The sequence below is a fragment of the Microcebus murinus genome, chromosome 1, assembly GCF_040939455.1.
Source record: "Microcebus murinus isolate Inina chromosome 1, M.murinus_Inina_mat1.0, whole genome shotgun sequence".
Lineage (NCBI taxonomy): Eukaryota > Metazoa > Chordata > Mammalia > Primates > Cheirogaleidae > Microcebus > Microcebus murinus.
In genome coordinates, this window is record NC_134104.1 from 103,299,173 (window position 1) to 103,320,326 (window position 21,154).

A 21,154-nucleotide genomic window follows, 5' to 3' on the forward strand; every position below is an offset into this window, starting at 1 on the left:
CTTCCCAAAGTGTTAGGATTATAGGCATGAGCCATGGTGCCTGGCCCTGAACTGTAATTATTGAAATGCTGGAGGCTCAGTGTAGACAAATCTGAGGTTAAAAACTTTAGGAGGGTCTCAGAGTTTTGTGAGTTTTAGATCCTGGAGCTCTACAAGTTTCTTACAGTGAATATCAAAGAAAAATCTCCTTGTGCTTCCAGCAAGGGGAGGGGAAAAGTAACCATCTTGAGAAATGCCAGAGCATTCTGTTCTTTTTAATAAGACCTACCCTCAGGAAAAACTATTTCATCAGAGCCTGACCTACTGGAGTTTGATCAGAGCCTAACCAACATGAGGGAAGGGAACTACCCAACTTCAGCTTCCTCTAGCCATCTTGTTCCACCTAAGATAAGGAGAGTGGGGCTGAGAAACAAGTGTTACATTCACAGTCCAGAGGTAAAGGGTCCCTGAAAGACTAAGCCCTAATCATAGGCCTATGGAAGGGCTCCCCTCCCCAACACTTTACTACCATATCACTAAAGGCCTAGTTACTGAAGTTTCTTTCACTCAGTCTATCATGTCTGGCTTCGACAAAAAATTACAAGGCATACTAAAAGGCAAAAAACACAGTTCGAAGAGACAGAGCAAGCATCAGAGCCAGACTCAGATATAGCAGGTATATTGGAATTATCAGACTGTAAATTTAAAACAACTGTGATTAATATGCTGAGCTAGTCTAATAGGAGAGTAGATAACATGTAAGAACAGTCAGGTAATGAAAGCAGAGAGATGGGAATTCTAAGAAAGAATTTTTGTAAACTGCTGGAGATCAAAAACTAACAAATGAAGAAAGTCTTTGGTAGGTTCATTAGTAGACCAGACACAGCTGAGGAAAGAATTTCTGAGCTTGAGGCTATAATAAAAGTTCTATTATTTGGAGCTTTTAAATATAAAAATATAAATATATAAGACAGAAACATTTTCATTTGGAATGAGTAGAACCTGGCTATTTAAAAGTTTATACATAAATTACTTTTTATAGTGTTTAACTTAATAGACTGCATCATATGGGTATTTCTGAAAAGGAATTTGAGTTTGGGTAGTACAGACCCACTGGCCTCATCCCACGTTATTCTTACTGTACTTGGGAATTACAGCTACGTGACCCAGCCACACACAACTCTAATTGAACAAAGTTGGGTTTAATGGTTTATCCATAAGAGCAGAACGCTGTGAGACCTATTAGTAAGAGTTCCCTAGCAAGTGCTTACTTTACAATGTGGGCTCATGTTTGATGGATTGTGTTGGAGATTTGATGAAGCATGGTTTTGTTCTGGATTTGGGTGCTCTCACATAATGGGGGCAGTTCTATATCTGGATATCTTGATAATTTTTATGTAGCAGGCTGGAATTAATGCCATAATTGACAGAGAAGCAGTGGTCACTCATGTGAGCCAGGTGAGGGGATGTTTAATATTTTTGCATTTTGCATAATGTTGTTTGTCTGTGCTCAGACATATTTACAGAGTGGTCTCATTTTTGTCTCTCTCCATCATGGACACAGAATGACTTTGTCAGATGTTGGTGTTCTGTGAAATTGCTTACATTCAACAGGAGAACACGAGGCCAGCTCCCAGCTGACAGATATCAGGGGCTGCTTTCTTCTTTCTCACTTAGCTGGGGCTCAACTTCATATCTTCTGATGCCAGGCCCTGTGCTCTTCCTACTTCATGGCTCTGTCCCCCAGTCTCTGGGATCTGTAGAGCTGCAGTGGTTAAAAGACATCACCTGACAGTACCAACCTCTTTTTCCTTCTGTTGTAATTCCTTCTCTCACATATTTTCATTTTATTTTCTGATTATGTTGTATATAGTTCCTTATGATGAAAAATCATAATTTCAAAAGGAAAACACAATTCGTACAATATAATCACTCATAAAACCACCTTCCTAATACACCCCCTGCTTCAGTTTTATACTCCCTTCGAGATCTGGTTCACCAGCCTCCATATTTTTCTCCAGACATGATGATTGAGTAAATATAATTGGGTTTTTTTTCATTTTGTGCTATATAATAACTTTCTTTTCACTCTATAAGAAAATGACGGCTGGGCGTGGTGGCTCACGCCTGTAATCCTAGCACTCTGGGAGGCCGAGGCGGGCGAATTGCTTGAGGTCGGTAGTTCCAAACCAGCCTGAGCGAGACCCCGTCTCTACTAAAAAAAAAATAGAAAGAAATTAATTGACCAACTAAAAATATATATACAAAAAATTAGCCGGGCATGGTGGCGCATGCCTGTAGTCCCAGCTACTTGGGAGGCTGAGGCAGAAGGATCGCTTGAGCTCAGGAGTTTGAGGTTGCTGTGAGCTAGGCTGACACCACGGTACTCACTCTACCCTGGGCAACAAAGTGAGACTCTGTCTCAAAAAAAAAAAAAAAGAAAAGAAAATGACATAGCATAATGAATAACAGCTTTGAATAACGAAGTGTATCCTTTTTTTTTTTTTTTTTTTGCACTTTTTATTTCGGCATATTATGGGGGTACAGATTTTAAGGTTTCAATAAATGCCCATTCCTCCCCTCCCCCCACAAGTCTGAGTCTCCAGCATGACCATCCCCCAGATGGTGCACATCTTACTCATTATGTATGTATATACCTGCCCCCCTCCCACATGCCCAATACCCTATTACTGTAGTACCTATGTGTCCACTTAGGTGCTGCTCAGTTAATACCAATTTGCTGGTGAGTATATGTGGTGCTTGTTTTTCCATTCTTGGGAAACTTCACTTAGTAGTATGGGTTCCAGCTCTAACCAGGAAAATATAAGATGTGCTATATCACCATTGTTTCTTAGAGCTGAATAGTACTCCATGGTATACATATACCACATTTTATTAATCCATTCTTGGATTGATGGACACTTGGGCTGTTTCCACAGCCTTGCAATTATGAATTGTGCTGCTATAAACATTCGAGTGCAGGTGTCTTTTTTGTAGAGTGTCATTGGATCATTTGGGTAGATGCCCAGCAATGGGATTGCTGGATCAAATGGTAGATTCAGTTGTATCGCTTTAAGGTATCTCCATATTGCTTTCCACAGAGGTTGAACTAGTTTGCAGTCCCACCAGCAGTGTAGGAGTGTTCCTCTCTCTCCGCATCCACGCCAGCATCTATTGTTTGGAGACTTTTTGATAAAGGCCATTCTCACTGGAGTTAAGTGATATCTCATTGTGGTTTTGATTTGCATTTCCCTGATGATTAGAGATGTTGAGCATTTTTTCATATGTTTGTTGGCCATTCTTCTGTCTTCTTTAGAAAAGTTTCTGTTCAAGTCCTTTGCCCACTTTTTAATAGGGTTATTTGATTTTTTCTTGGTGATTTTCGTTGAGTTCTAAGTATATTCTAGTTATCAGCCCCTTATCGGATGCGTAGGATGCAAAAATTTTCTCCCATTCTGTAGGTTGTCTGTTTACTTTCATGACTATTTCTTTGGCTGTGCAGAAGCTTTGAAGTGTATCCTTTTAAAGGATTTTCTCTTTTTGGGTGTTTGTCAGTGGGATTCTATGCCCAAGATGAAAAAAAATGAGATGGAAAGTAAACAGACCTAGTGGACCTAGTGGGTAGGGCTGAGTAGAGTTGGTGATTGGCTGAATGACCTCCAAATTCCCACACTTTGGAGATCACTGTAGATCCCAGTATTCCGTAATTGTTTTCTTGAGCTCTATCTACCCTATGGACCCTGGAGCAGATCTGTAGGGATCTGAGAGTTCAGCAGAGGCAAGGATAACCTGGGGATCTTTTCTCCTGGCTCAGACAACATCAAAAGGAAAACTTAAGAGATGATTGCTCCCCTAACACCAATCCAGAAGAGACTGAATAAACTGAGTGAGCTTAGACTAGGACCACTGCTGGGAAACCTGATAAGAATTGGCCTTGCCCATATGAGTATAAAAATGGAATACAGAGTCATGGGATCTACTAGAATCCAGTAGCCAGAAAAACTATGCACCCTGGGAACTGAAAACAGGACCATGTGTTGAAAACCAACTTTTCTAGGAGAGAGTCCTCTCAGAGGGGTAAGCATGTCCCATAGTCATCTTCTGGAAATGTGCCTGGCACTACAAGCTTGGGACTGAAGCAGTGGTCTTGGTATCTCTGCTTAGCTTCCTAGCTATCTTTCCTATTGGGATAACAGAACCGATAAAGACTGATTTCTTTTTAATCAACAATTAATGGAGGGGGCAGCATATCTAGCTAAGAAACATTATGGGGTTTGGATTGATAAGGATGGTTGAAACCAGATTCAGTGTGGCTAGCCCAGAGCCACAATCCTCATGAAGACTGCTCCAGAGGAAGGGAATTCATGGAAAATATTGGACTCATTGCAAAATATTCTAATTTCAATTCACTTCATAATCTGGATGTGTGTATATAGTGGTTTATATACTTAATGACTACTTTAGCTCTGACTGATGTAGAAGATCTTTAACTTATGAGAGCTGAGATTTCTAGGTGCCTCTTCTCTATAGAAGGAAGAAAAATTCAGAGGCTTGAGCTGAGTATTGAGACATAAAGAAACATGAGACACTGCATATGGTATAGTTAAGGAGCTCTCCTCTCTACAGAAGGAAAAGCGTTACCAGCCTTGGGACAGGGCCTGGGGACTGGAGCTCCAGAATCTTAGGATTTCCCAAAAGAAGGCAGAGCATGCCACTGCCAAAGGTAGATTTGTGGAATGGCAGGGCCACAGGGTAATTTCAGACTCGGCAGCAGTAGGCTGGGTCCACGGTGGGGGGATGGAGTGTCTGAGTTTTTTCTTTGCTCATTTGATAAAAGAGAAGGTAAAAGGGTGGCAGAGGGGGGTGAAATGTGGTTGTCATAGAACCACATGAAACAGCTGAAGCATGCACTTTTGGAGAGCTGGTCATTTTCTTTTAAGGCTGGGATCAGAACATCAGGAACTGTTCTGTTGAATTTGAGAAAACTGGCACTCTTTTCACTCTAATGGAGTGATTCTCCGGTGTCACTTCAGAAAACCATGTAGACAAAGAGAAGGAAAGATATAGGAGTGTCATAAAGCAACAAGATAAGAAAGTATGAGGAAAGGGAGAAGCTGTCAGACAATGGGTATATAAGAGGGGTTCTAGTTTTACCTCTTATTGAGTAACACCTTTGGGAATACTGACAGGATACCTAGAAGATAGGAATCATCTGGGAACATTGAGCTGATAAGTGTCAACACTGGTGGGTTGATTTCTGAGCACGAGTAGGAATATAAGGACAAAAGCTGCGGTGTTCGACAGGGAGTCCTCTTCAGTTTACAGGGAAAGAGTTTCTTAATTGGGCTAAGAATTGGGTCCTGGGATTGCCTCTTTAAAATAGTATCCTTTAGTCCAAAGAGCCAGGTGGGGCCAACATTGGTGAGAACTAAACCCTGAGAAGTGTTGGCCCTCATACTACTGATAACAGCAGTAGTGTAAAGAAACTACTGAGTAATGTAGAGTCAAAGTGTGGTAAGACAAAATGTGGGTGACCAATCTTAGTTAACAGGAACAAGCCAGAAAATGTTGGTTCCTTTGTTGATGATAATTGGAAGTGATTTAGGTAACTATGGAGGGGCCTACAATGAAATATTTGGTAAGATAAAACTAGACAACCTTTATCCATAGGGAATAGCCTAGTTGTGTCCACATCAAATGAGCAACAGGGTGTGAGAAAAAGGTTGGTCCCTTTGTTGATGATAAATGGAAGAGCTTTAAGGCAACTAATGAGATTGGAATCAAATAGTAGGCAAAACTTGGGTGGCCAGTTATTCATAGGAACCAGCTAGTATGCACACAGGGTAAGGGTCTTCGACCCTGAAAACGTTAGTTCCTTTGTTGATGGTAATAGGAAAAGCTTTATGGTGACTACAGAAGAAGCTAAATTGGGTTAGGAAAAATCTAGATGGCCCATTTGGATTCAGAAGGACAAGGTCGGAAAAGAACTAATTTCTTCAACCTATTGAGCCAGTGGGCCCTACCCCTGCCCCTGCCGTTGGTCAAATGATGTTTTCCATGTGGTCTGATTCTTATAGTTAAAAAAAATTTTTTTAAGATAATAGGTTGAGACATACCATGAGTTCATCATACAGAAAGAAGCTTCAAACAAATGGAGTTGATATTGAAAATAAAAAAGAAACGGAGATGTAGGGAGAAAAAAGAAAAAGTAAGATTAGTGGTATTGAAAATGAAATGAGAAAGGGCAAGGAGACAAGAGAAAACGAGTGTCAGACATGGAAGAGAGCCAAAGAAATAAAAATAAATTTCTTTTTCATTAACTCCTGCCTGCCTTTCTTTTTTCCCTCTTTTCACAATCATGGAATGCCTGCCATGTGTCAAACTAAGTATTGGAGATAAACTATAAATAAGACTCACTGTTTGCTCTGTGGGTCACTGCTTGGGACTAACGCTTGGAGAGTACAACAGTAAACTGCTAGTCAGAGGGACATTGAACTTCTGAGAGGAATTAAGAAGGGATGGCAGGCCCAGCACGGTGGCTCATGCCTGTAATCCCAGCATTCTGGGAGGCTGAGGCAGGTGGATCGCTCAAGGTCAGGAGTTCAAAACCAGCTTGAGCAAGAGCGAGACCCGGTCTCTACTAAAAATAGAAAGAAATTAATTGGCCAACTAAAAATATATAGAGAAAAATTTAGCCAGACATGGTGGCGCATGCCTATAGTCCCAGCTACTCGGGAGGCTGAGGCAGAAGGATCACTTGAGCCCAGGAGCTTGAGGTTGCTGTGAGCTAGGCTGATGCCACGGCACTCACTCTAGCCTGGACTCTGTCTCAAAAAAAAAAAGAAGGAATGCCAGAGAGTGAGGAGCAATCATACAGCCAAGGATTTAACTATCAGGGATTTCATCCCTGATGAAGATGGGAAAGTGAGCCTGATAAGTAGAAGTGTCAAGGTGAGCAGGGCAGATGGGCAGCTATGAGAGCCACATCCCAGGCCCTAGAGGCTCTGAAGGGCCAGTCTTGATTCCTACCACACACCCTGAGGTCAACTTGCCAGTAGCTGCCATTCCTAGGGTAAAAATGCTGAACTGCCTGTGCTCAAAGACCTGGCCATTAACCTTCCAGGCATTACAACTGCAAATGACTCAGGTCATCCCACATCTAGTGGCTTGGGAGGCCCAGGAAGCCTTTACACATGGGGAAGTTCAAGAGGATCACTGGGACACCATAGGGTGTAGGTGTCAGGACAGAGATTCCATACCCATACTTAAGTTTGGGTTTAGACTAGGCCAGCTGGAGCATCACCAAACCCCAGCCTGGAACAAAGTGAAGCAGGTACACATATTATATGGAATTTTCAAATGGGTTGAAAAAAGTCCATTTTTTTAAGCATTACCAGATCAGATAAAGTTATTCTTTACTATATTATTCATTGATGTTCTGCTTCCAAAAGGCTTTTAAAGTAGCTTTTTATTGTTCTCATTTTCATTTAATAGGGAGGAAAGCTCCAGGAGAAAGAGAGAGGGGCAAGTAAATTTTGATGGGAGAAAATGCAGCAATAAATCTGAAGTATTAACATACAATGGAAGACCTTCATAAGTTACAAGCCACTGGAGAAGAGAAGCGTGTGTACCAGAACACTGCTCAGATGGAGGAGTGGGAAAAAGATCTTCAAGAGGAAGACATTTTTTCTTCAGTTTTGCAATATTCTATCCACCTACACAAAAGCCAAGAAACATTGCATGCCTAGTGTGGACTTCAAAAATAATATAGAAATGGAAATAATAATTCTCTTAAAAGCTCCATTATACAGAATACAGAGTAAAATGTTCATGCTCAATTCCTCTCCCCTTTCCACTCACCTACCCCAAAGATAACTACTTTAGAAAGTTTATAGTTTTTCTATGTATTTACATATTTTTCAAATATAAATGATTACATATTTACATTATCAGCCCATAAAGCTTTTTTTCTCTTTAAACAGCTACATGTATACTAGATTATACATGAACCCTATTTGGCCACCCTCCTTTGGATGGACAATGGAGGTTTGCTATCTGTATTATTAAAAACATTCTTCCATGATCATCCTTTTTTAAGTCAAAGCCCTGTATGTCCATGAATCACTACATAAACTTAAGAAAGGAAGACAAATAATTAAAGTTAACTTAATGAATAGTTTTCCTTTATAAAGAGAATTGTGAAATGTACCAATGGAATTAAGACCGAATTAAAACACACTTTTCAATAAATATATGAAAGTATTTTTCAAAGTAGACATCACTTCTCTAATATGCATAAGGAAGACAGTTTATAAAGGGAGAAATACTCTGATCTTGAACCTGGATCAAAAAAAAAAAAAAGAAAGAAAGAAAGGGAGAAATAGGAAAGAGACAGATAAAATCTTTATGCTTTCCGAAGCTCAGTAACACAGTATTAATACATTTGTCAATACATTTTCTAAAACAAAGCATCTCAGCTTTTGAAAGTTCAAAAATTATTGATTTGGGTAAATTTGCCAAGTTTAAGAATTTGCCAAGTTTAAGAATTATTACTTAAAATATAGTGGCAGAAACTTTCTTCAGATCCTCTAATTTCTTAATTTCCAGCGAAAAAAATATTAGCTCTGTAGACTACACAGATTTTAGGAACCAGAAGTTAAATTTCATAGAATAATACCCTTGTCCTACAATCCCCTAACTTCTAGAATATTGTTACAAAATACTTTTGAAAGTACATTACATTTTTTATCCATATATATGTGGGTCAACTTATATTAAGTCAAGGCAGAGATCAGATATAGGGGATAGTTCATCTTCTTTTCCCTGCTCCTACAGTAAAAGTCGCCAAACTTGCAATTCTTTTAAGACTCTATGAAAAATGTGCAGTATCCAGTGATCAAGGAGCTGAGGATCTGAATTTAATTATTAATCTGGAAAATAACTTGACATTAACAACCATCTTCACTCCTCAGATGCTGAAAGACTCAGAAGCATGGTTTCAAAGCACAGAAAAGGTCGCAGACACAGTATGGCCTCAATTAGCTTGTTAAATCTTTCAGTCCTTTTTATGTATATTTATTTAACCAATACTTATAACTTTCTATAGCTCAGGCTTGATTCTAAAGGCTTTGCACTTAGTGCCTGTTTCTTGTCTGCAAACTGAAGATAATAATAATGATATCCAATTCATAGAGTTGTGAGGTTATATGAGGTTAAGTAAATTTGCCCGAGGCCATATGTCAACCAGATGGTAGAGTCATTTAGCCATGCTTCAGCTCTGTTACAGCTGGTTTCACCCTATTTCCCTTAACTACTGGTGCACTCAGTCTCACAAGTTTACTGCAGTGCATCATAGAGGTGAGATGGGACCTAAAAGCCCTATCCTATCCCATCTTTACTAGCCTTCAATTTTCTAGCATTTGTTCTTCAAGAGCGCTCAGTTGCAATTTTTGATTTAGAAAAATATTTTAAATATTCACTTAAATATTGATTTAAAATCTCATCATGAATACCAAACCTAAAAGAGTTAGTAGGGCCAGAAGAAGAAACTAAGGAATTTTAATAATTGAGAAATTATAAGAGTTTCTTCTCCTTAACTTTCATTTGACAGCAAAATTTGACATTTGGGATAGAAAAAAGTTTCACCAAGCTTAGGTTGATTTGGATGAATTGTAAGCCAGTTTGTGTTTTTTATAAATAAATTTTCCCAACTGCGTAACTATTAACATGTTAATTAGTAACAGTGACCCAATATTAAAGTCAAGAAACTAACCAAAGATAAAACATGTCAGAACATGTCTTTACGTATATACCTCCCCTACACACACACCCATTCCTCCTCATGTGCACCTTTCAAGAGTCACTGTTTGCTTTCTATGGAATGGACATTCATTGTGGATAAACCATGAAAACATCATGCTTGGTGAAAGCAGTCACAAAAGACTACATATTGTCCAATTCCGTTTACGTGAAATGTCCAGAATAGACAAATCCACAGAGAAAGAAAGCAGATTAGTGGTTGCCTAGGGAAGGGGAATTTGTGGGGGGAAATTGGGAGTGACCACCAATGGGTACAGAGTTTCTTTTTTGGGGTGATGAAAATGTCCTACAGTTGTGACAATGGTTATACAACTCTGAATATACTTGAAACCACTGAATTGTACACTCTAAATGAGTGGGTTCTATGATATATGAATTCTATCATAAAACTATTAAAAAGAAAAAAAATGAATTGAGGTACATTCAACAAAATACCTGACCAGTATGCTCAAAACTGTCAAAAGTAATCAAAAACAAGTCTTAAAAATTGTCACAGACAAGAAGAGGCTGAGGAGACATAACAACTAAATGTAATTTGGTAACCTGGATGAGATCCTGGAACAGAAAAAGGACATTAGGGAAAATCTAGTGAACTATGAATAAGATGTGCTTACTTTACTCATGCACCAATGTTGTTGGTTCCTTAGTTGTGATAAATGTACCAAATAGTAATGCACCAGGTCTGTCTGACTCCACAGTTCATGTTTTTAACCACCAAACCACCCTGCCTCTCTGTAATCCTAATTATGGGAGCTTATCCTTGTTCCTGCTTGGATGCTGCTTCAGTCTGGGATCACCTCTTATACTGAAGTTTGGATTCATGGACATTTTGGGCTAGGGATAGTCTAAAGCCAAGTTAGGTAACCTCACCCTGGCACTCATGTTGGAGGCTTATCGCTGTTTTATTCTGGCCTCTCACAGAGATCCCAGGATGCTTCATCAAAAAGCCACATGAGTTAAAAAAAAGAGACATCACTTCCTTCATAGCTCTGCCAAGAGATAGATTAAAATATAAAGCAGAATCAAAGTACCTGCGAACCATGTTATGATTCTCTTCTGTTTGACTATTATGAGATGACTGAATATGCGAGTGGGCATTCAAATGTTGATTAAATAAACATTTTGAAGGTATTAAATTTGTCTTTGCTTCACACACTGTAAGATTGAAAAATCAGTCACTATGATCTGATACCGGTTAGCTTGAAGGATGAAGAAAAGCTCTTGCATGTGGTGGTTTTCTCAATAAAAACTCTGGTCTTGCTTTCTAAGACAGCAGAATGGATTTCTTATTTTTAAACTAAACTTGACAGGGGGCAGGGGCACATAAATGACACTGCAATGACCCAAGACATAGGCAAGCATGACCAGTGGGAAGAGGCACCTGCTTTCAAGCATGGCGGGAGGGGCCTGGCTCTGTCTTACAATTAGGGTCTTCAGGGCAGACAGGTAGTCTGATGTAGTGGGAAGTGCGCCCAAACAGGAGTCCCAGCATGGGAGTTCTCCAGGCAGCTCCAGCTTTAACCTGCTTTGCAACCTTTCCACTACTGGAGTCTTTGTTGCCCAATGGGATAAAATAAAACTTTTTTCCAGGGTCCTTACCCATTCTCATCTTCTAGAAATCTGAACGAACTAGATAGAGATCAGCCTCAAATAGCCTTGAGGCCAATAGTATTTCCTCCTCCACTCAACCTCTCTCTAGGCTGAAGTTTTCAAGAAATAAAATTACCTACAGTCATTCTTCGGTATACAGGGGGTGTTGGTTCCAGGACCCCCATATATACCAAAATCCGTGAATGAAGAGTTTTGTGCCTCACTGAGGTGCTGGGAGGAGAGAGAAGCTGAAGATCTGGGAAGTGTTTAGCCCCTGTTGTGTAAAGACGACTCTTACGTAAACCTTATTTCTGAACAATTAGGCCAGGATGATGGATTTTAGTAGCTCAGGGTTCCACTGCCTAAACTGCAAAACTGAACTAAGAGTTTTCCCTCTGTCACTCAACTTTAACACTTGAAGCCTCATTTTGTTCATTTATTGTCAACTATAAATTGCATAATCTGTGGATCTCTCGTTGCCTTCTGGCTTGGTTCTTTTGGGTACTAATGCCAAGTTCCTGCCCATCAAAGGAGTCATGATTAGGATCCACCAGCCCCACACCCTGTACTCTAGTGCCCCAAGTGATTATGTTTGAGCCTCCCAGGGAGAACATTGCTCCTACCATTCCTCTTTGGTGCTAAAAGGACCTAGAGAAAATTTTTACATTTTATACAACAGTCTTCTTCTGAGATTCTGGGTAGAGAAATGATACAAAGGTGAAAATACAAAGAGCTATGCTTCTTTAGGAAGTTTTTTATTGTAAGTTCAACTTAGTTCCAAACTACTGTGAGCAGTGCTGATTCCCTCTGCCTTACTGAACATCTCTAAACTCTAAAAACAAAGGATGGCCATCACTATGTACTTAACAGAAAAAAATTTTTAAAAACCATATGCAGTGACCATTCCCCCTTGTTTTACATAGAAAAATCAATATAGTAACAAATCTGAAATTGCACCTTTGGCATTTTCTAAATCCAGTAACTTAAAATATTTGCTTCTATTATATAGTATAAAAAGTATAAGATTGTTTTAAGTCTCTGTAGTAACAGCAGTTACCTGATAAAGTAGGCTTCAAAGTAAGTATGCATCAAACTTGGCTCTAGGCACATTCTATACATGTTATGTAATATATGGTATGTCTGTTTCTCTACTTCTAGGAAGATGCAACAAGAGTCTTCAATATATTTTTGTAAAATATTCCAACTCTTAAATGCCAAAAGAAAAGATAACTCGATATTAAGGACACAAATGATATACCCCTCAAAGTTAAGAAAAACTAAGAAAAAAAAAACTTAATACTCAGACATCATGGTTCTCAAAGTACGCAGCAAGGCACCCCAAGCCACTGCAAGAAATTCACAGAAACAAGCTGAACTACTAGCTCAAAGGAAGTCAGTTTCAACACAGGATCACGTTCCATTACTTTCAATGATGTCATATCTTTGCGAAGGTGAGTTTTCCGTGGCACTGTGATAAAACATCAAGTACTGTGCAAAACTCAGCATGGAACATGAGGATGGCAATAGTTTGATAAGCTATACAGTATTAATCCATTAGTAGTTAACCTTAGTTTTTAAAAAATCAAAAGCAATTTCTTTCACCTATGTATAATCTTTTTTCAAACAGCTACTATGTTGTTAGAACATACTTTTTAAGTTGTTTGAACATAACTAGTATCTAATAAATGCAACTATTAGTTATTTTGGCTTAATGGAGCTATAAAAAAATTACAAAGAGAATTGTAAAAGCTGAAAGTTTGGGAACCTGTGTACTAAATTCGCATCAAGTTCTTTAAAAGCCTGACCAGAAAATGGAAAAAAAGTAAAAAAGATAATTCAAAACGTTTCTTAACTCAAGGTGAATTCTTAAATTTCTCTTTAAGCAAAAATCTGATAGAAAATAGGCTAGGAAAGCAGCATAAGTATTGGATTATTTTAGAATATAAATACTCCAAGCTATCTCATTTATTTAAAAATCTCTGGGTACTTATTACCAACTTTTGGGAAATCTCAATGTGTTATATGGTTAACTCAGTCATTAAAGAATCATTCTAATTCTTGAATCTCAGTAACAGGAACATTGGGAGTGCTAATGGCACTATTCTGTGTATGCTTGAAATTTTTCACAATTTTTAAGAGCACTGAACACACAATAGTCATATATATATATAATTCTTGGTACTCACCCAACCCCAAAATAAGCACTATAAATTAGTTCACTTAATTACATCCTCACCACCCACAACGAAATAGAAAATGCAGAAGATGAAATTTTCTTGTACACTTTTTAGTCCACTGAAATGTTTTCCTTAGAGCAAATATGTTAATGCACTTAACATCTTGACAAAAGACTATTTTCCATCATTTTATTTAGACACATCAAGTGGGAATGTTAAAAAAAAAAAATTGTCAGCGAAAACTTTTAAAGACTGGGTCTCACTCTGTTGCCTAAGCTAAAGTGCAGTGGTGTGATCATAGTTCACTGTGACTTCAAACTTCTGGGGCTCGACATCCTCCTGCTTCAGCCTCCCTAGTAGCTGCAACTACAGGCTCATGCCAACACACCCAGCTAATTTTTTTGTGGGGGGGGGTTATAGAAACATGGTCTCACATGTTGCCCAGGCTGGTCTTGAACTCCTAGTCTCATGTGATCTTCCCAGCTCAGCCTCCCAAAGTGCTAGGATTACAGGTATTAGCCACTAAGCCCAGTCATTTTTTTTTTTAAGAATACATTTTAGCAGGTTACATATTGTCAATATGTATATGCATATGAACAATAATATATGCATGTGGACTAGCATTCTGAAATACGAAAAAAGCATTCATAATTAAAATTTGACACATTATGTGATAACAGTGTAGTTAACGTGGGATTCTTAGCTGTTTTTCTTAGCATCTAATTCACTAATAATTTACAAAAAATTACTTAACTGTGGTGTTAAATATAGCTTTTGATAAAAGGAATATTCTAAAAGGTAGAATAGTTTCAAAGATAAATATTTTTATGTGTTAAAACAGTAAAGTTTTCACAATACAGTTGAATTAAATACAGTCTCAGCAGAAGGCCAAATCAGGGCACTGATCCAAAAGGAAACAGATCAGAGCAAAGCAGCTACCTGAAAGTAATTACAGAATTTAGTTTATAAACATTATTTCCTCTACTCTTCATACCGGTGACTAAACATTTACTTTGATGGGTTTGATCAACTCTGATAACATAGTTCCAAACAATTAAAAGGAACTGACCTATATATGAAATAAAGGTTAATTTATGTTTTGAGAAACTGATAAAAGATTTGATCAAATATAAATGAATATGCAAGAAGTCACATAAGTCTGTATGTATATATGAAACTTTAATTTTGGAAACACGTGTACACACACACACACACCTTTAGCTGACCATTTAAAAAGCTGCCCAATGTTTTATTTCCATCATGCCTACTGTTAACACTCTAGGTAAAATACCAACACCCTCCTATAAATGGAAGGGAAGTAGATTAAGTTTATTATCCAGAAACCCCTGGCACTACACACAATTTTTATTTCCCATATCCTGATAATGCCTATCCTCTTCACGCTTGCTTCTTGGACTGTCTCATAAACCCTGAAGCCTCATGACAAATTAGGAAAATAATCATTTCTTCCTTTATGAAGTATACTGAAGACAAAAGGGATTAAAGTCACTTCACATTAACTTAGCAAAGCGATTTTATGCCAACATTGTTACAACACAAAATAGACACTGTAATATACAATGAACAATTACATAGTGTTTCAAAACAACTATACTACTTAGTCCAATTAACAAAATATTTCTCTATAAAAAATATGTTCAAAAGGAAGTTTATATTCACTTCATTTAATATCAGGTTTATAATAATGGCCATACTAGATGCAAAGACAGAAAATTATTTACCTTAAAAATCTGTATTCTCCAAAGGCATATATATACTCTACTTGGATTATTCAAGGTTTAAGATTCCTGGACAACAGACTTTGGAGCTACGAAACGAAATATACCCAAGAAACAGCCAAAGTTTCATGATTTTGCTAACCAAGGGCCCTTAATAAAGTCAAAAGATGCCACAGGCTTCATCACTGAACAAAGATCCTAATGAGTAAATTAAGATGGTGCTGCTCAAATGATTCTAATTCAAGAAACTTAGGTTGCAGATAGGTAATTTCTAGTTCTCTAAAGAATGACACCCAAGGACACAACTGCAGAAGAATTTCTATACTGGTGCAATAATAGCTGTTTCATAACCTAGCTAGAGTCAGAATTGGAGAATTGGCTGCAACATAGAGGTGGATTTCTCCTCTTAGAAAAACAAAACAAGCAGGAAGAAAGGATGAAAGGGAAGCCTGTATAGCTGTAGTGCAGATCTTGATATAAGCAACAATTATATCAGCTGCCCTAAATATTACCAAACATGCCCTTGGAGTATCTGACTTACAACATAGTATAGACCGAATAAGTTCCAGAATTTGGTCCTTAGCTCTGAGAACTTCAGCAAGGCAGTCTCTATGGCCTGTTTGTCACTTGTAGGTCTAAGATTTTAAGCCATAACTAGATAGGCCAGGTATGTCCCTCCATAGCAGTTTATTATGGCTGGGAGATTTGAAACTGTAAATGCTTGGGTTCCACCCCAAATTCTAATTTTATTTAACTGGCAGTTTGGTCATTGTATTTTTTTTTTTTTAACTCCTCAGGTTGTATAATAATAGATATCCAGGGTTGAAAAACACTGACAAAAAGGTTAGAGTTTCATGGAATCTGGGCCTCTTCAACTAGGGTTGGGAGCTGCCATCTTAACACTCTGTGGGGGAGTCCATCCACATCCCTTCACTTGTCATTAATGTAATGTTCAGGTTCCTGGTTCCCTCTCTCACCTGGTGTGGTTAAACTACCTCAATAAGGACAAACCAGGTGCTTTCTAAAGGTTGGAGACATCCAACCATATTCATTTCCCCACTACACTCTGGATTTGGGCCAATAAAAGGCATCCAATGAGCTAAGGCATGTCCTTGCCACATAACAATGAGAATTCTAGAGAGCCAGGAAGAGCGTGGGGAGTAGTATAGAAAGGTATGAAGAAGGCTGTAACACTGGGCATGAGGATGTCAGAGAATTTCTGAAAGAGAGTGCTATCTCCAGAAACTTGTGTATTTTAAATAACAAGATAATTAACACTTTGGAAGTATGTTTTTTTCCCATGATAGTCAATTATATGCTGAGAACTTCCCTTTTTTAAGCTTTACCTTGAAGGGTCTTAGAACATTACCTCTTCAATGTAGAGAATCAGAAAGCCTGAATTCTAGCTCCAGCTCTGCCAACAATTAGCTGTACATAACTGACAGGAAACTTTTCAATAGTCTTAAAGCCAAAACATATTTTCTGTCAGCTTTTTCAAAAACACACAGTAAAGAGATTCCTACCAGGAACACTGTAATGGGTATATTTCAAGTGTCATCTCATAAGAGGATTCTCAAGTGGTCAAACCTCATTGATATACCACAGCTTCACAAAAAGGTAATCAGTATTTGATTTTATAATGCATTGTGACGTTTACCTTTGATTAGGCCATATCTGATGCTAAAAGAACTTTAAAAGAAAAAAAACTATCCAGTTTCTCCATTCTATCTCCTTCTGTGATTTTTTTTTGTTATTTATAAAATAAGAGTTTAAATTTCTAAATCAAATCCAGCCCTAGTCTAGTAGCCACATCTTACAGATAAAGAAACAGAAATGACATGACCAAGTTCACATAGCTGTTCAATGGCAAGGCAAAGCACTAAAGATGGACAGTGCTGCCTATCATAATCTGAAAGCCCTCATTCCCTAAAGGTTAGGGTCAAGTTATTCAATAAAATAAGATGTTGGGAGGTAAGCACACAGTGAGAAAACAAAGTTTGGCTACATGTATGCAGCTATCTCAAGATTAAGAGGCAAAAAAAAAAAAAAAAAGATTGGGAAACAGTGTTACTCCAGTAACAGTGTAGATTTATCTCCTGGATAAATCTACAGACCTGTCCTTAGAGATTATGCCAGGCCATGTTATTTCTAACAGAACTGATGATCATAGATGGGGCAAAGGCAGAATTGGGTATTTGGTTCTTGAGAATTTTGTGCCTGCCAATCTTATAAATCAATGACACCTTCACTGATATGTTTTCCTCCTTCTACCTAATAGGTACAAAGAAACAAAATATACCTAATCAGAGAGCTGTCCCAGGTAGTTGGTAAGCAATGGGAATGAAGTCACAATCTGCCCAGGATAACCAATGACAGTTATTAGCCAGGTAGCCATTATTCTAATCTTGGTCAAAAATAACCATCCCATAAGTTTATGTAATTTTAGGTGTTAGAATATATTTAATGAGACAGTTGGGACTAAGGAAACCTGAAATTTAATTCTGAAACTCATTAGGCAACCATTCCTAAGCTGAGCTTGTTTACCTATAATGTGGAAGTGCAACCTTCACGTTCTCAGCAGCGCAGATGATACTATGAAAGTATAATGTTATATGGTACAAAAAAAAAGTGCTGTCCAAAGGAAGACAGTACTAAATATTAGGAAATTTCTGAATTCCATACATTTTAGATTTTTAAAAAGTCTGTACCATCTAAAGGTATGTTTGGAGAAATCATTTTCCTACTATATTACAAAGTATATATTAAAAAGGACTATGTAAAAAGGTGTTTAACTGACAAGTATCAGGAAAACACTAAATTAAACAGTGTTTGTTTTTAATTTCAAAATTTCTCAGAGCTTTGAATATCATGTATATCACACATCTCCAAAATGGAAGGACAATGGAACAGCAGTTTCCCAAACTAACATGACCATCTTACTCTTTTTTACGTGGACCATCTCAGAGCAGCTATATTCCAAAGGACACACCTTCAGGGAAGAAACATTACTCTCAATTTTTCCTAGATTCCTACTGTTTGCTTGAATACAAAATCATAAGACATTCTGGCTAGAAATATTTTCATATGAACATAAATGTGTACTGATACACATGGTAGGCATTTCATAGGCTATCTATTCTAGCTCTAAAACAACATGACTCTAAATCTGTTATGACCAGATTACTAACATATTCTCTTTCCAGAAGGCCATTTTGAGTATCTCCTTATCAGGGCAAAGAATGAACAATCCAAGTTTTGTACAAGTCCAATAGTCCTTTGTCTTGGGTACAATTATCTGTTCAATAGACAGAAGCTCTTTCCTTGCTGGTCCAGCAGCAGTTTTCTTGTCCTCTGGACCAGCCAAAATGAAAAAATGACTTCTGCCATGCATCATTTTATTTATCTAACACTGAATCCCAAACAAAATTTTCTATCTAATTAACAGAAAAGACCATTTAAACAAGGAAACAGGCAGCAATCTGAGATGGAATTGGTAAGAGAAAAACATACCACACTTTGCTAAAATATTAAGAGAAATGGCTACCGAATTTAAGTCTACTACTACTATTTTTATAGTTCTCACGTGAATGTTATAAAAGATCTGTTAGAAACTGGTGGCAATGGCAACAAGTCCTGCACCAGTCTTTAAGTCCTCTATTACAGTTGGTAGAAAGGATTCCAAGGTTTGGCAAATACTCTGCATGCAGCAAGACTGGTCATAGACTTTTGAGCAGCAAGTAATAAATCTGTCTACAGATTAGATTTAAGAGTTCAATTTACAACTCTTTACTAGATGATATAAGCACTTTTCCTCTCCCATTTGTAAGCTGTAGACACGCATCACGGCTTCCATGATCTCAGAGCTGTTCCTCTGACCAGCCAACAAGAGATTAACACTCTCCTCTTAAACTCTATCTGCACTACACCAGAGACATCACTGAGCCAGTTTCTTCTGGGGAGAGAACAGAAACTTTCTATGCAAGGCTGTGGAAGCTGGTAATATAAGGCCAGGAAGATAAAGCTCCTTTACTAATGAACAAGCTGACAATGAGTAACAGAGCATCTACACAGAACATGGTTTGAGAACATTTTAAGACTATTTATAGAAATTTGAGACCATTCACAGTTTCTTCCTCCCATGGCTGTGATACTATAAAATTCTAAAGAACTTCAACAAATTCCTGGTGCTTTTCCATTTTAAGGTAGCGTACGTTTTATAGCCCCAGTGTCCTGCAAAAGCGGCTCAACAGCCAACCTATACCTTCATCTGATATGGTCTTTTCCTCACCCTTTGGAGAAATGATTACAGGAAAATTCAGATTCTCCAAAAGGTAGACAGACATAGCAAGTCATACTATTAAATAATGGGTGTTTCTAACAGTTCTTAGAAACTGCCAAAGAAACCAAAGCCCATTACTACCTCTAAATTCACCCATCTTCATACATCTTCATAGACAGAGACATCAATAGCAACAGTGAGTTTATACATAAAGAATAAGTGAGGCAAAGGCAAAAGCATATCAATCCGTCTGTGTAGGCAATGGTGCTTTGATTATTTACCCGTACAAACTCTTCAGTCCCTTTTTATTATCCTAACTTAGCTTTTAAGCTGTAGATTTTTGCTGTAGAAAACTCAGATGTGATGCAGCTGATCCAGTAATTCTTTTCACAGTACTGCATGTCAATAATGGGAATGATTTCTAATCAATTTAAACTGCACACGGTACTTTAATAGAAGAAGTTTATTACTCCCACTCAGTTGTTCCTGGGGGCTTTGATGTTAAGTCATACATAATTCGAGAAATACCAGGAATCTTCTTAATCTCAGTGACCATCTTTAACACCACCTGTTATAAAAAGAAAAATTATGTATAGATGAGCCAGCATCCAATGCATGTCCAACAGTCCTTACATTTGTAATTCAAAATTAAAATGTGCTCTATTTACACTATTGTCCTCCATATATATGGGATGGTCTCCAACTAATCTTACATAGTGAATTTATTTTCCTCTATAATAGATATTAGTAACTTAAACTCAAATACTACTCAAAGTCTGATCCACAAACAGGTACTAGTCTACAAGTTGTGTTTGTTACTGGTCTACAAGTGCCTCAGAACACTTATAGCAATTTGACATTGCTGTGGCATCCAAATGTGATTTTATATATTTTAACCAATCCTTTGCAAATTATCTGTGGCTTAAACATCCAACTCTGAGGCCACCAAGGTGGTATACAGTGCACTATAGTAATCACTGTCAAGTATATAAGAGGAGAGAATGGCCTGGTCACTTGACTAGCCAAAGGTATGGCAAATTTGAGTCTTTAGGGAAAACAGACTCTAAGCCATATTCCCCAACCCAGCTAGCTACAGTGAAACAGTGGTACAAACTAATAAAGTCTCACTTTGATTTTCATGTGCTATTATGTAAATAGATCATTTGGAACATTCTGGTGGAGGTACAGAAGAATAGAGAAAAGGTAATCAAAAACGAAACAGGAATTGTTAGTAGGAGGAACATAAAACAATTCTTGAGGGCATGGCTGTAAAGCCATCAAATATCATCCTTATTTCTAACTCTTCTTCATTCCTAGAGTTTTCTTCTGGGGAATACTATTTATAAAGTAGAGGCTGGCAAGATTAGATAAAATTATAGATTACAACTGGTTACTCTCTACATAGTAATCAGACAGTTGGAGGATATATTAAACTTAGGGGCCGGATGCGGTGGTTCACGCCTGTAATCTTAGCACTCTGGGAGGCCGAGGCGGGCAGATTGCTCAAGGTCAGGAGTTCGAAACCAGCCTGAGGAAGAGCGAGACCCCGTCTCTACTATAAATAGAAAGAA

At 37.9% G+C, this 21,154-nt stretch overlaps 1 protein-coding gene across 2 annotated transcripts in view; it reads right to left on the reverse strand.

Annotated features, from left to right (window-relative positions):
* Positions 1 to 14,723: 14,723 nt before the first annotated feature.
* Positions 14,724 to 21,154, reverse strand: part of GMPS (guanine monophosphate synthase) — a 67,952-nt gene continuing 61,521 nt past the window's right edge. For both annotated transcript variants that reach the window (XM_020285642.2, XM_020285638.2), the window contains exon 16: positions 14,724 to 20,151. In XM_020285642.2, the coding sequence (XP_020141231.1) occupies positions 20,050 to 20,151 (102 nt within the window). In that variant the 3' untranslated portion in view covers positions 14,724 to 20,049. The remainder of the gene's footprint in view (positions 20,152 to 21,154) is intronic.